Here is a 15,734-nt window from a genome sequence, read left to right on the forward strand (position 1 = left end):
GCCCAGAGACCGTTCTGGGTGGATGCTTGCAGCAATTCCTTGTTTCGAGCCCTTGGTTGTAGCACTTTGCAGCCCTGTTCCTTTTCTTTTTTTTTTTTATAAATGTTTTTTTATTGAGTTTTCATATTTTATTTATGACAAATTACAAGTTATTAGAGAGAGAGAAAAAAAAAAAGGAAAACAAAAAGGAAAACACAAAAATTTTTTACATGAATATTTACAGGTAAGCATCTTCATAACAATAATTGTGGCCACCCCCTTTAGCCAGCATACATATTTTACATTCCCCAATATGGCCGAGGCACATGTTTATAGGCATTTATTTATAGTTTGGTTTTGGGCCTTGGCTTGCCATCAAACCCCCATACCGAGCCCGTAGCCCCCCCGCCCCCCCCTCCCCCCGGCTACCTTCCCCCGATTCCCGCCCATTTTCCCCTGGTTCTTGGGCTTCTTTTGTCCCTCCTTCCCTGCATCCCCCCTCCCCGGTCTCTCGCTCCCTGTGTACCCCCCGCCCCCGGTCTCTCCCTTTTCCCTCCTCCCCGTATACCCCTCCTTTGTCCCTCTTTCCCCTGTTCCTGTCCCCGTTTGCTCTCCCGACTCTGATGGGTGGTCCCCCCCATCCCCTGCCTGGCACCTTCCCCCCTGTTGGGGGCGCGCTGCGGCCCTGCTTTGTTGCGTGCCATAATAGGGAAAACATAAAATACACAATGTAAATACAGTGACACAGGCATCGGGTGAAGCATACCGGAGTGTAGTACTACTCAGTAAAGAAGATGTGTGAAGATCAGATCAGTCCATAAATCCATCAGTCCATGAGAGGGTTGTTTAAAAGTCTGGTAACAGTAGGGAAGAAGCTGTTTTTGAATCTGTTAGTGCGTGTTCTCAGACTTTTGTATCTCCTGCCCGATGGAAGAAGTTGGAAGAGTGAGTAAGAGTGGTCTTTGACTATGCCGCCCGCTTTTCCAAGGCAGCAGGAGGTATAGACAGAGTCAATGGATGGGAGGTGGGTTTGTGTGATGGACTGGGCTGTGTTCACAATAGCTATGTGGAAGGGTTGCTATCGATGCAATTATTGGAGTTTATAAGAAGAGTCAGATAAATGGAGGGAAGGAAGACGACAGCAAACGGAATGAGGAGCATTAAGGCAGAAGTTAAAATCAGTGATGATGGCAAGTTGCTCTACGTACAGATTGAGGCAGAAGGCAAGGGAAATGGTCTTGGTAAAGCTGTCACCTGAGACTTTGAATAGTAGGAGATGAAATAACTTGTAATGTAAGGTGAAGGTGGCAAAGACTGAGTAATGTTGGAAAGACACTAATGTGGAAAAACTACAGGATCAACATTTCAAATTCACAGAATCAACTATCTACTTTTGAGGACTATTCTTTAACTATCTATGAGACATAATTTTCACATTGTTTGTGTACTGGGTACTATTTACACCAAATCATTATATAGCAAATAACTTCCTGTCAATAAACTGGCTTTGTTTCTCGTTATGACTAGTCCAGTGTAGTGCAATGCAAAGAGCAAACTGAGATTCCATTCAAAGTTACAATTCTCATTTCTTATGTTTGATGAACCTAGCAAATCACGTTGAAAATTAAAAACTAAACCAGTCAGCCAGATATGCTAATGAAAATGGCGGCCATGATTTACATGATTTTGATGCATCGTGAGAAGTGTAGATTGTTTTGTGACATATTTAATTTTCTTGACTCCTTGTTTCCAGAAATGTTGTTTTGGAATCTGTCAACAAAGATCAACAAATTTGTTTTTGACTAATTGCCAATTGCTGGTAATTAGGATAGAATAATGATTTATTCCACTCATCATCTCGACTCAATCTAATCAGCCAAGACACTGATACTCATAACAATATTAGTAGCCGTCACCATATGTTTGCAGTGCATCATTTGGCATGCTATAACAATTTCCCCTTTTACTTTACTTCTCCCACCCAGGCAGTCACAGACTGATGGCTCACTTTCATTCCAGGAGCTGCTTACTCATGGCAGCTTGCAGAACAAGACAGCTGAGGTCACAGATAATAAAGCGATTGCCATACATCGCCCACCCCTCTTTACAGTCAGCTAAAAGCAAGTAAAAGGATGATGTGAAATTTTCATCTTCTCAACTGCACTCCTTATTCCCTTCATTGAAATGTCCTGTCACAGTGTGGCATGGCAGCTGAAATCCTAACGCCAACAACTGCTGACTTTCTTGTGGCCTCTTGACATGATTGTTAGACTCCTGTAGAATTCCTGTCAACAAACTACTGGTAGGGAATGTTCTCTGATGTTTAATCACATCGTCTGATATATAAAAAAAACAAACATTTCTAATTGCAACGTGCACTAGTATTAAAGACAAATTATCTGCCGTACTTACACCAAATGGTATGCTTCAAATCAAATTACTTACCTGTACAAAGGAAACTTGGCAATCCACCATAGACAAGATCCTCATTGTCTGGTAAAACAAACGGACACCTGGTCTGGACCTCCAAACAGTATTGCTTGCAAGGGATTCTGGAACTACAATGAAACTGTGTGGCCTCAAAATACTGGGAACACAGCCAGGCTTTGTAGACAGCCTGCAAAGGAAAGACAAGGTGGAGTGAGTGTGAGTGGGAATCAGATGCATTCATTGAAGTAAATTGATTGTCATTAGAAGGAGTAAAACGGGCTGCATATGACATAAAGTGGCTCTAAATTGTAAACAAATCAGTTAAAAATTTGTATACGTGTCAAGATTTGCTGGCACTGACACTGCAACTGTGGCACCGGTGTGAATCAAATCTCACTTTGCACCAAATGCAGATATGCTGTAAATGTCGCCTTCAAACCAATATCAGAACCCAATCTGACACTGAAACAAAGCAGAGGAAGATTCCCTGGAGGAGAGAGTGTTACTGCATTTAATGGGGGTCTTGTGGGTTCAGATATTGGTAATATCCCTACTTCAGGGTCAGAATCTCTGGGTTCATGACCCACACCAAGACTTGTTGGCCATGGAAGGAGAGTTCATGACATGGTTCAATGGGCTGATAATCAGCCTGGGAATCCTTCTAACACCTCGCTACTATTTCCCAAATGGCAGAAAACGTGCGTGAAGATTACATTTAATTCAAAACTCCTCAATACCCAATTTACACTTTGAGTTGTGTTAGTTAGGAACTTTGCACTCATACTGAACGTGTGGAGTGTGATTACGCTGCCAGGTTGCCACCACTGCAAAGAAATCTTTTTGTTAGTAACATTTGAATGATTTCTCAAATAGTTTTGCTGTATTCGCTATTAAATGAAAAGCATTTCAGATGCATCTCATGTCACAATACCACATAAATGTGAAGCGTAACTACACTGTTAAAGTCAACAATGAACATGGGTTTGCACAAGTCTGAAAACTTCCCGTTTACTGCTGTCCATTACACTCAAATGTGAAGCCCTACACTGAAATATCTGCTTCATCCAAATATCTTCTCATTATTTCTTTACTATTATATCATCAATTTGCACTCTGCTTCTCCTCCCCGATGGTGTTGATTCCACATTGGAGTATAACAAAAACTAGTAAACATGAGTTACCTCATTGAGGTGAGCCATTACTCATGTGTGAATCTCAACAGCAAGTTTTAGCAAACTATTCCATCAGAGGCTGATGTGACCCTCCAGTGATGTCTGCATTGTTTACAAATTGCCACAATCACTGGCTTGTGACCGAATGCAGAAACACTCGCTGATTTTCCAAAACGTGTGGGAGCTGAGGGAACCTTTACTGTTCCAGTAGTGGTTAGTTGACTTCGCTCAACCTGGGATCTTCTTTATCTACACCTCAGTTATTCCTTGGATATAATCCCTCAGGCATCAGTAGTTGCTATTTTCTATCACATTTTGTGCTGCTTAAACACATACTAGCCCCAGAATTGACTGGAGTGGATTCACCATTCAGGGGGTAAGGATTAGGATCTGGAAAGTCACAAGTCTGAGTTAGTCTGCATGCTGCCAGAGGTTTTACTCCAACATGTATCTTTTTCCGAGCAGCTTCCCCACTTGGAAGCCAGTCTGACTAACAGGCATGGCTCCCTATTGGGTTGGAAACACAGTGGAGGCCCCCAGCCAAGAGCATGTACGGAGTCTACATATGGAATAGTTAGAACATGGGATGGCTGTGGCTCCGATCCTGAGGGGAGTGATTACAGATATATTAGTATGGAGGAGTGTATGATCCTGAAGGTGGTTGGTGATCCAGTAGGGGTGAGAGGCCGGCTCCAATATGGGTGCTTGGTGAGGAGGCTATCTTGGGGGGAAGGGGGGGATGGTGTGGGGAGGTGGCAGGCGGGGGGGGAGGGGGGGGGGGGGGGGAGGGTTGATGCTCCTTGCTTTTCCTGGCCCACAAACTCTTCCACACTTGCAGTCTTCATACCACCACCCCCGCAAATCACATTAGTTTCAGAATTTCCGAGATTCGGGAAATTCAGCCAGGGTTAGATCTGAATGATAAATAAGTTGGAGATGGATCAAAGTTTGGGAAATTTAAGATTTTCACATCCCACCGAACCCAAACACACCTGGCCTTTTTCAGGTTAAGGATACTACTTGACCTGCTCAGTTATTTTGTCACCCACATTCCCTTCTGGAGTCATCTGAGGAAGGTGCCTCTCAGATCCAGAGATGACAATCCAGGAATTAAGTTGGTTCGGCATTCACAGATAACACTTTGGGTCTTCTGCCATTTCCTCCTTTCGGAATGGATGGATTTGTATACAGTAATCCTATGATAAATTACTGTACAAATCTCAATCATCAACAGGGAGCTACAAGAAACTTAAGATGGAATCAGACTTGCCTGGAATTCCGCCATTGGTCCTTTTATTTTGACAAGCCCAGGGGAATTGCCATTGGGAAATCCATTGTGGCACTAATAGGTCTCCAGGAAAGAAAAGGTAGCATTGCCACAAATGGCCCAGGGCAGCACCGTAGCACAGTGGTTAACACTGTGGCTTCACAGCGCCAGGGTTCCAGATTCGATTCCCCACTGGGTTACTGTGTGCGTAGTCTGCACGTTCTCCCCGTGTCTGTGTGGATTTCCTCTGGGTGCTCCGATTTCCTCCCACAGTCCAAAGATGTGCAGGTTAGGTGGATTGGCCGTGATAAATTGCACGTAGTGTCCAAAATGGTTAGGAGGGTTATTGGGTTACGGGGACAGGGTGGAAGTGAGGGCTTAAGTGGGTCGGTGCAGACTCGATGGGCTGAATGGCCTCCTTCTGCTCTGTATGTCTATGTTCTAACTTAATTGATGACAAAAAAAATCTCGAAGCGTAACTGTGGAGAAATAGTGGCAAAAATGTATTCTGAATATCTTTGCCCTTATTTTTTAATGCATGTCCTAAGTCTAGCTCATCCATTAGTCGCTCTGAATGCCTGCCTGAGCACCAAGAAATAGCACACAGACCAAAGTGATGTCATGATTCAACAGTAATATTGCAATGACACTATTCGCTGTTTCTGTCCCTATTTTATGGGGAGGCGGTGGTTTAGTGGTATTGTCACTGGACTCGTAAACCAGAAACCCAGGGTAATGCTTCTGGGCACCCAGGTTCAAATCCCGCCACTGCAGACGGTGAAATTTGAATTCAATAAAAAAACAATGTGGAATTAAAAGTCTAATGATGACCATGAAACCATTGCCGATTGTCGTAAAAATCATCTGGTTCACTTATGTACTTTTGGAAAGGAAATCTGCCATTCTTACCTGGTCTGGCCTACATGTGACTCCAGATCCACAGCAATGTGGTTGACCTTAACTGCCCCCTCAAGGGCAATTCAGGATGGGCAATTCATGCTGGCCAGTCAGCGACACCCACATCCCATGAATGAATAAAAAAAGCTGGAACACTTGCCCATTGCAAAGTTGGTACCATAACAGCTGTCTGCTCAGATTCGGTGAATGTTGATCTTCGGGGAAAACATGAAACCATAACAAATACATAACACAGTCCTTGTTTCACCTTTCCTCCATTGAAATCTATTTATCAATTCATTCTGCAACTACCTCCACTTCCAATACTACCAATCTAGAGTTGGAATTTTCTGGTCCATCCTGTCACAGGAATCGTAGCAGGTGGGATGGAAAATTTAACAGAGTAGCAAAAGATCCATTGACTTCAGGCATGCATGCAACCATAAAATCTTGTCCTATAATTTGGGACAAAATTAATAGTCACTTGGGAAAATGTGAGTTAATTAAAAAAAGGCAACATAGTTAAGGGAAAATTGCATGTTAAGGGAAAATTGCATTTAACTAATTTGCTTGAGTTCTTTGATGAGGTAATACGGAGGGTTAATGAGGGGAATTAAAAAAAAAAATATTTCAAGAGACGTGGGCGTCGCAGGCTGGGCCGGCATTTATTGCCTGTCCCTAATTGCCCTCGGGGCTGGTTCAGCTCAGTGGGCTAAACAGCTGGCTTGTAATGCAGAACAAAATCAGCAGCGCGGGTTCAATTCCCGTAACCGGCCTCCCCTAACAGGTGCCTGAATGTGGTGACTAGGGGCTTTTCACAGTAACTTCATTGAAGCCTACTTGTGACAATAAACGTTTATTATTATTATTATTATTATTGAGGGGGCAATTAGGAGTCAACCATATTGCTATGGATCTGGAGTCACATGTAGGCCAGACCAGGTAAGGACAGCAGATTTTCTTCCCTGAAGGACATTGGTGAACCAGATGGGTTTTTATGACAATCAACAATGGTTTCATGCGTCATCATTAGGTTTTTAATTCCAGACTTTTATTGAATTCCAATTTCACCATCTGCAGTGGCGGAATTTGAACCTAGATCCCCAAAGCATTACTCTGGGTCTCTGGTTTCCATGGACAATGCCACTATGCCAGGAGAGGTCTCTTCTGGTACTTACCTGGCTTGCCATCCTGTGCGAGATCTAACGGAATCTCGCAAGACATCGTGATCTGGACCCAGCCCATTGTGGGCGGAATCAGTATTTGGCAAGTCAGCACAATAGAGTGAGTAGCTAGTCCCACTCTAATATGCACTCACCTGATCTATCCGAGGTTTTGGGACCTAATCTCTTCACCTCAAAGACCTCAGGCGAGCGCCGTTCAGTACTGGTGCCCACAAATGTGGAACAGGCAAAATGGCACTGGGGGGGGGGGGGGGGGGCAGGATAGTAGAAGCTCCCGAGTAGCTGATGTCTGGGCAGGGTGGCACCCTGACACTGGTGGTGCTACCTTGGCAGTGCCAGCCTTGTACCCTGGCACTGTTACCTGTGTGCCAGCCTGGCACTGCCAGGGTGCTCAGGTGGCATTGCCAGGCTGGCATTTTGCCTGTCCGAGGAATCAGGGCTGGGGGTGCATTGCTTGAGTGAGGTGGGGTGGAGGAGCTCCGGTGTATGCGCGGACTCACGCCGACCGGCAAAGGCCTTTCGGCCAGCCCCAACGGCGGCCGGTGTGGCGCCAACGGCCTTTGGCGCCACAACGGCCTTTGGCGCCAGTCGGCGGAGTGGGAGCCACTCCGGCACGGGCCTAGCCACTAAAGGTTTGGGGAGCCCTGACGCCGGAGTGTTTGGCGCCACTCCGCTACGTTGGGACCCCCGCCCCGCCAGGTAGGGGAGAATACCGCCCCTGATCAGAAAGTCTCATTACAAATGCATGCATTTATGTATCTTTACTCTTTCATGTCTTAAACCTTCCAGTCAAATTTTTCCATTAATCTTTTTCCAACTGAATTAAATAATTTACAGACACAGGCACACAACCTTCTTTACCAGAATAACACAATATTACAATATTCCCCCAAATCTTTTAAAAATATATCCATTCTCATACTTTAAAAGTGAAAATTGTTTCTTTAGAAACTTAGGGCAAAATTCTCCGCCCCCCACGACGGGTGGGAGAATAGCGGGAGGGCCTTCCCGACATTTTTCCCGCCCTCCCGCTATTCTCCCACCCCCCCCGCCGAAGTCCCGACCCGAATCGCTGCCGCCGTTTTTTTACGGCCGGCAGCGATTCACAGCTGTTAGATGGGCCGAAGTCCCAGCCCTTTCTGCCGTTTTCACGAACGGCAAACACACCTGGTCTTGCCGTTCGTAAAAACGGCGTCACCAACTCGCTTTTTATAACCATGGCACCGATTGGCACGGCAGTACCAAGGCCGTGCCAAGGTTGCCATGGGCCCGCGATCGGTGGGCACCGATCGCGGGCAGCGGGCCCGATGCCCGCGCACTACTTGTCCTTCCGCCGCCCCGCAGTATCCATTCGCGGGGCGGCTGAGGGGCAACCCGGCCCGCGCATGCGCGGGTTTCGCGCAAAAACGCGATGACGTCATCCGCGCATGCGCGGGTTGGAGTCTTCCAAACTGCGCATGCGCGGCTGACGTCATATGACGCGTCAGCCGGCGCTAACTCCGGTAAGCGGGCTTAACGATTTTCGTTAAGCCCGTCTTGCCGGAGCCTACGGCGTCGGGCTGCTAGCCCCGACCGGGGACCAGAATCGGTCCCCCGTCGGGAAGGGGCGCGCTGCCGTAAAACCCGCCTGGGTTTTACGGCAGCTTTACGATTTCTCCCGTTTTGGGAGAATCTCGCCCATAAGACTTCGAAAAACCACTCATGACGGTTTCATTGATGCTTTTGATATTTGCAAAAATGTTTTATTGGATATCATTTTTACAATGGGTCTCAGTAATTATAATTAACAGATTAGTGAATGGATCAATTAATCTTAGTCAAAAGTTAAATGTGTGGAAAACACAATCGAGAATATTAGATTTGGAGTTAATTTTGTAAGTGAGGATTTGCCTATAACTCTTATGCCTGAATTAATTACCAGTTGGGAAATTGAGTTTACTGCAAAGGTTCACAATGTTTTCTGTAAAAGCATGACAGTTTAAAAAAACTTATTGTGCATTTTTGCTTTGTGCTTTAAAAAGCATTAGGCAAAACTTTTCCTGGGTTGCACTAAGTACTATGGTGGGCACGGGAAAATATTATTTTCTCTCTGGCCACGATGGCGGGTTTTTGCACCATATTGTCCACTTCCCAGCATATATGCAAAACCCGCCAGATCACTGACAAGCAGGCTCGGATTTGCCCTCCACCCCGTGAACTTAGTGCTTCCTTGCTCTGGGTGTCATAGATAAAAGAGAGCAGGGTGAATGGCAACGCCCTCCAAAAGAGGACAGCCACCCAGTGTCCAAGAGGATGAATGATCTCCATTCCACCAGGCTAAATCATTCTTCTCATCACTCTCAACTCTCACACTCACAAACCATTCACACATCCAGCTCAATAGTCATCACCACTCACTCTCTCTCAAACATCTTCGTCTCCCCTGCCCATTGTGCCCTCACACCATCCATGGAACACTTTACACATACCAGGTATTCTTATCATCTGGCCTGGGAGGCATTCTGCTCATACTGTCTCCATGTAGGATAAGCCAGCCCACAAGAGGGACGTATCCCAAACTGTGGGAGGCATGACTGAGTTGAAGGACCTAATTTTGAAAATAGAGCCATATAGCTGGCTGGCGAGGATGTGGACTGTTCCTGCATAGGTAACGAGGTCAGAAGTGCTCAACCAAGTGAGAATCATGAATTGCAACATCCATCAGACAATCCTACTGTGAGTGATATCTCCTGTTTCACAGTCCCCTGCCAAGCCCTAATTATCCCTCTTTTCTTTCGCAGGCACATCCAGGAAGCAACCAAAAGTGGCCATGAGCTAGACCATTGACTCCAGCCCCAAGGACACCTCAAAAAAAGAATCCGCAGACACACTAATTGAAGACCCATCGCAACCTTCACGCACACCCTCTGCCAGCCTGTGCAGTGACGTAACTTGGGTGGGGGACCTAGTTGTATATTAGCCTGGGGATCACAACCTGGTGTGCACATCGCACTGTATGATCTATAGTAGGGGGAGATAGGAAATCCAGGGGTGCCAGCACTCCAAGGACAGCTGGAGACCAGAAATCTTTGAGTCCGAGTCAGATGCGGAGTCTGGGGCCTTGGCTCCATCTCGGTCATCGGAGCAGCAAGACAGATTCAGCAACATCGGGAAGGGTTGTTTGCACCCCTCAGATTTCAAGGCACAATGGAGGAGTCCATCTGTCTTCAAACAAAGGTGATAGTGGCAGCTGCCGTGGAGACCAGGATATTGGTCCTGCATTGCTGAGGGAGCTGTACACCATCGCTGAGGTATTTACTGGATTCCATCAGTGCCAGCACAAGAGGAGGGGGAAGGGCATCTCAAACTCACTCCAGCTGCCTTTTCTCCTAATGGGGCTAGCCAGGGCCCTTCAAGCACCCACAGAGAGGAGGATCAACAGTTACACACCCCAAGGCTATCCACCCAGGTGTCTCCGAGAGTGTCTGGACCATCCAATTCTCCTTTCCCTGTGACCTGGCAACTCCAGCTCCACAGGTCAAAGAGGGGGCCACTGGTAGAACACTGTACCCCAGAAGCAGGAGCCCTCCAGGTCTCGGCCCTCCAGAAGGCGCCTGCCAAGTTCATCACAGACGGGGTGTAGTAGTCAGCAGGTTGCTTCCATATCCACTGTGAATATCAGGCGAGCACTAAGTTGGAGTTAGGACGGTTAAGAAGGTGTATTTGTACAGCATGGGAATGGGTGTTAATCACTTGTAATAATGTTCACGATTGCAAATAAACTCCCAAGAATGTCTCCTTGTCTATAGCTCCTTGTTATGATGAGCAGTGTTTGTACCATTCAAATGTGAAACCCTTGGGCGGCATGTGGCACAGTGGTTAGCACTGGGACTGCGGCACTGAGGACCCAGGTTCATATTGAAGAACTCAATTGCTTCAGGACCTGCCATAAGAACATAAGAACATAAGAACTAGGAGCAGGAGTAGGCCATCTGGCCCCTCGAGCCTGCTCCGCCATTCAATGAGATCATGGCTGATCTTTTGTGGACTCAGCTCCACTTTCCCGCCCGAACACCATAACCCTTAATCCCTTTATTCTTCAAAAAACTATCTATCTTTACCTTAAAAACATGTAATGAAGGAGCCTCAACTGCTTCACTGGGCAAGGAATTCCATAGATTCACAACCTTTTGGGTGAAGAAGTTCCTCCTAAACTCAGTCCTAAATCTACTTCCCCTTATTTTGAGGCTATGTCCCCTAGTTCTTCTTTCACCCGCCAGTGGAAACAACCTGCCCGCATCTATCCTATCTATTCCCTTCATAATTTTTAATGTTTCTATAAGATCCCCCCTCATCCTTCTAAATTCCAACGAGTACAGTCCCAGTCTACTCAACCTCTCTTCATAATCCAACCCCTTCAGCTCTGGGATTAACCTAGTGAATCTCCTCTGCACACCCTCCAGTGCCAGTACGTCCTTTCTCAAGTAAGGAGACCAAAACTGAACACAATACTCCAGGTGTGGCCTCACTAACACCTTATACAATTGCAACATAACCTCCCTAGTCTTAAACTCCATCCCTCTAGCAATGAAGGACAAAATTCCATTTGCCTTCTTAATCACCTGTTGCACCTGTAAACCAACCTTCTGTGATTCATGCACTAGCACACCCAAGTCTCTCTGCACAGCGGCATGCTTTAATATTTTAGCGTTTAAATAATAATCCCGTTTGCTGTTATTCCTACCAAAATGGATAACCTCACATTTGTCAACATTGTATTCCATCTGCCAGACCCTAGCCCATTCACTTAACCTATCCAAATCCCTCTGCAGACTTCCAGTATCCTCTGCACTTTTCGCTTTACCACTCATCTTAGTGTCATCTGCAAACTTGGACACATTGCCCTTGGTCCCCAATTCCAAATTATCTATGTAAATTGTGAACAATTGTGGGCCCAACACGCATCCCTGAGGGACACCACTAGCTACTGATTGCCAACCAGAGGAAACACCCATTAATCCCCACTCTTTGCTTTCTATTAATTAACCAATCCTCTATCCATGCTACTACTTTACCCTTAATGCCATGCATCTTTATCTTATGCAGCAACCTTTTGTGTGGCATCTTGTCAAAGGCTTTCTGGAAATCCAGATATACCACATCCATCGGCTCCCCGTTATCTACTGCACTGGTAATGTCCTCAAAAAATTCCACTAAATTAGTTAGGCATGACCTGCCCTTTATGAACCCATGCTGCGCCTGCCCAATGGGACAATTTCTATCCAGATGCCTCGCTATTTCTTCCTTGATGATAGATTCCAGTATCTTCCCTACTACCGAAGTTAAGCTCACTGGCCTATAATTTCCTGCTTTCTGCCTACCTCCTTTTTTAAACAGTGGTGTCACGTTTGCTAATTTCCAATCCACCGGGACCACCCCAGAGTCTAGTGAATTTCGGTAAATTATCACTAGTGCATCTGCAATTTCCCTAGCCATCTCTTTTAGTACTCTGGGATGCATTCCATCAGGGCCAGGAGACTTGTCTACCTTTAGCCCCATTAGCTTGCCCATCACTACCTCCTTAGTGATAACAATCCTCTCAAGGTCCTCACCTGTCATAGCCTCATTTCTATCAGTCGCTGGCATGTTATTTGTGTCTTCCACTGTGAAGACCGACCCAAAAAACCTGTTCAGTTCCTCAGCCATTTCTTCATTTCCCATTATTAAAACTCCCTTCTCATCCTCTAAAGGACCAATATTTACCTTAGCCACTCTTTTTTGTTTTATATATTTGTAAAAACGTTTACTGTCTGTTTTTATATTCTGAGCAAGTTTACTCTCATACTCTATCTTACTCTTCTTTATAGCTTTTTTAGTAGCTTTCTGTTGCCCCCTAAAGATTTCCCAGTCCTCTAATCTCCCAGCAATCTTTGCCACTTTATATGCTTTTTCCTTCAATTTGATACTCTGCCTTATTTCCTTAGATATCCACGGTCGATTTTCCCTCTTTCCACCGTCCTTCCTTTTTGTTGGTATAAACCTTTGCTGAGCACTGTGAAAAATCGCTTGGAAGGTTCTCCACTGTTCCTCAACTGTTCCACCATAAAGTCTTAGCTCCCAGTCTACCTTAGCTAGTTCTTCTCTCATCCCCTTGTAATCTCCTTTGTTTAAACGTAGTGAGCAGAAATGCAATATGCCTCTCATCGGGCTGTGCCATGTAGACCAAGGGCTGCAACATAAAATTTAAACTGTTGCTTGAACATCCTCCAATTTGTGTCTACATTACCGGTAAGTCAAAGCTGTTGAGGTGCCTTGATACCTTCCATTCCAGGTTTCAAAGTTTTACCGCGTGTTGAGCACAAGATGCCAGTAGCTTGCAAGGTTAGTCGCAAAGATTTGTTTTCTTTCTTATCCTACAGAGTTATCTTCGGTGGTTTGAATTTTTTTCTTTGCACAGAATCTTCAAGTTCTTGTTAAATCATGAATCCTGGTACCATGTCATGTTCTGTAGACTGGCCAAAGTGAATGATGAACTACAGAGCATGTTGTTTAAAATAATTTATTGGAGAACAACTGCGTGGTAAGATAACTAGGATAAACAAAATAATAAACAACTAACACTAAACAACTATTACGGAACTATTGCAGAAACGTCTATCTCCCAGCACGAACAACTCCCAGATCACGTAGTGACGTGATGGGTTTACAATGCCACCTAGTGGTCAGAGGTCATGGTTGACATTATGTACAAACTTGCATCATGCATATCATCACACCACAATGTTATGTTGAGTGGACAATCCATCTTTTCTTCGCATCCTTCTGTGGCCCTCACCATTCGAGATGCCAGTCTTCACGAAAGTCAACTCCGTCCATGTGACAGGATGTGGTTGCGACTTTTTCCGTCATGTTCCTGACTTGTACCTTCATAATGCCACAATATTTATCTGGCTAGTCCAGTAAAGCTTCCAGTCCATGGTAAACCGCATGATGTTGATGGGTGGTGTGGGGTGGCGGGGGTGGTGTAGGTGGCATTAGAGGGTGGATTCAATACTTGCAATTCCATTGAACATCAAGTGGGCGGGGGAGGGTGGGGCTTGGTGATTATGTTTTCTCTAGTTGTAAATGTATGTTTCAGCCTTGTCTTTTCCATTTTGTTGCTGGGCTCCCCCATGTTGAGGATGGGGATTTTTCCACCATCATTCACAGGGTGAAAGCTTGGCCTTAAGTAGGGTGCTCTTTCCAAGGACCGGTGTAGACTTGATGGGCCAAATGGCCTCCATCTGCACGGTAAATTCTATGATTCTATGGCTGGATGTGCTAGCACTGCAAAACTTTAACCTGTCGCTTGTGTTGTGTCTTTGTTTAGCTCCATCTGTATCATGTTGCTTCCAATGTTCAGCATGCATGTAGCCCACTACTGCAGCCTCACTGGTTTGTCACCTCACTTTTGGTATGCCAGGTAATAAAGATTATTATTATTACTATTCCTGGTTTGCTTTTCTGCATTCCTCTGAACCAGGAATGAACCCTGGCTTGATGGCAATGGTTGAATGAGGTTATAAATTGTGGTTGGATACAATTCTGCTACTGCTAATGGCCCACATGGCTGCCCAATTTTCAGTTAATATCCCATTTAGCACAGTGGAAATGCCACCCAGCACAATAGAGGTTATCCTCAGCATGAAGATGAAGCTTGGAGTGCACAGTGGTCACTCTTACCAATATGTCATGAACAGTTCCGTGCATGACAGTTAGATGGATGACGGTGACGTCAAGTAGATTGTCCTCTCTTTTTGTTTCTCTCACCACATGCCCAGTCCAGCAAATGTGTCCTTCAGGGTTTGGTCAGTAGGTGGTGCTACTGAGACACTCTCAGTGATGGACATTGAGGTCCCCAACCCAGAGGACAATTTGTGCCCTAGTACCCTCAGTGCTTCATCCAAGTGGTGTTCAACATAGATAAGTACCGATTCATAAGCCAAGGGAGGGCAATAAGTGGTAATCAGCTTACATGGGGGCTATCCTTCCCCATATTTGGCCTGATGCTATGAAACATTATGGGGTCTGTGAGACAGGGCATACCCAGGCCTGGTGATGGATAAATCTGGGGCATAGTCTGCAAGCTGTGGCTCGACTAGTCTATGGGACTAGCTCTCCCAATAATGACATGTTCCCCCATCCCCCTCATATTAGTGACAAAGATGTTGCTGGGTTAGTCGGGCAGTGTGCGCACTACTAATTTCCAATGTCTGGCTTGATGCTGGTTAGTCCGTATTGTTATATTCTTATTCAACTTTTCTGCAGCAGTTTGATACAATTCAGTGCTTTCTTGGCCATGTCAGAGGGCAGTTAAGTGTCGTCATCGGTGCTGTGGCTCTGGAGTTACATTAGGTCAGACTGGGTAAAGACAGCAGATTTACCTCTCTGTAAGACATTAGTGAAGTAGATGGATTTTATTCCCCATCTCTCCTGGTAGGATTTGAACTCAGGTCTCTGGAGCTACTGGATGTCTAGAATGTTAACATTACCACTGTGCCACCAATTCCACAAGATCTCGAAGTTGCTCTTCAACAACTCGCCAAGGGTCTTTGATAGCACCTTCCAAATCCGCAACCTCTACCTTCTAGAAGAATAAGGGCAGCAGACACATGGAGAAACCAGCATCAGCAGGCTCCTCTCCGAGTTACACACCATCCTGACTTTGAATTATATTACTGGGCGCGATCGAACGGCCGCGCCGCACTCGACCCGGTGGCGCGACAAGGCCGTTAAATCTTGCGAGATTTGCGATGCTTGGAACGCCTTGCGAGTTCTAATGAAATC

At 45.6% G+C, this 15,734-nt stretch overlaps 1 protein-coding gene across 2 annotated transcripts in view; it reads right to left on the minus strand.

Moving 5' to 3' along the window:
• Window positions 1-15,734, minus strand: part of LOC119977116 (transmembrane protein FAM155A) — a 1,007,141-nt gene that overhangs the window by 10,976 nt on the left and 980,431 nt on the right. For both annotated transcript variants that reach the window (XM_038817728.1, XM_038817727.1), the window contains one exon: window positions 2,425-2,596. In XM_038817728.1, coding sequence (XP_038673656.1) covers window positions 2,425-2,596 — 172 coding nt within the window. The remainder of the gene's footprint in view (window positions 1-2,424; window positions 2,597-15,734) is intronic.

The sequence above is a fragment of the Scyliorhinus canicula genome, chromosome 14, assembly GCF_902713615.1.
Source record: "Scyliorhinus canicula chromosome 14, sScyCan1.1, whole genome shotgun sequence".
In the NCBI taxonomy this organism is placed as follows: domain Eukaryota; kingdom Metazoa; phylum Chordata; class Chondrichthyes; order Carcharhiniformes; family Scyliorhinidae; genus Scyliorhinus; species Scyliorhinus canicula.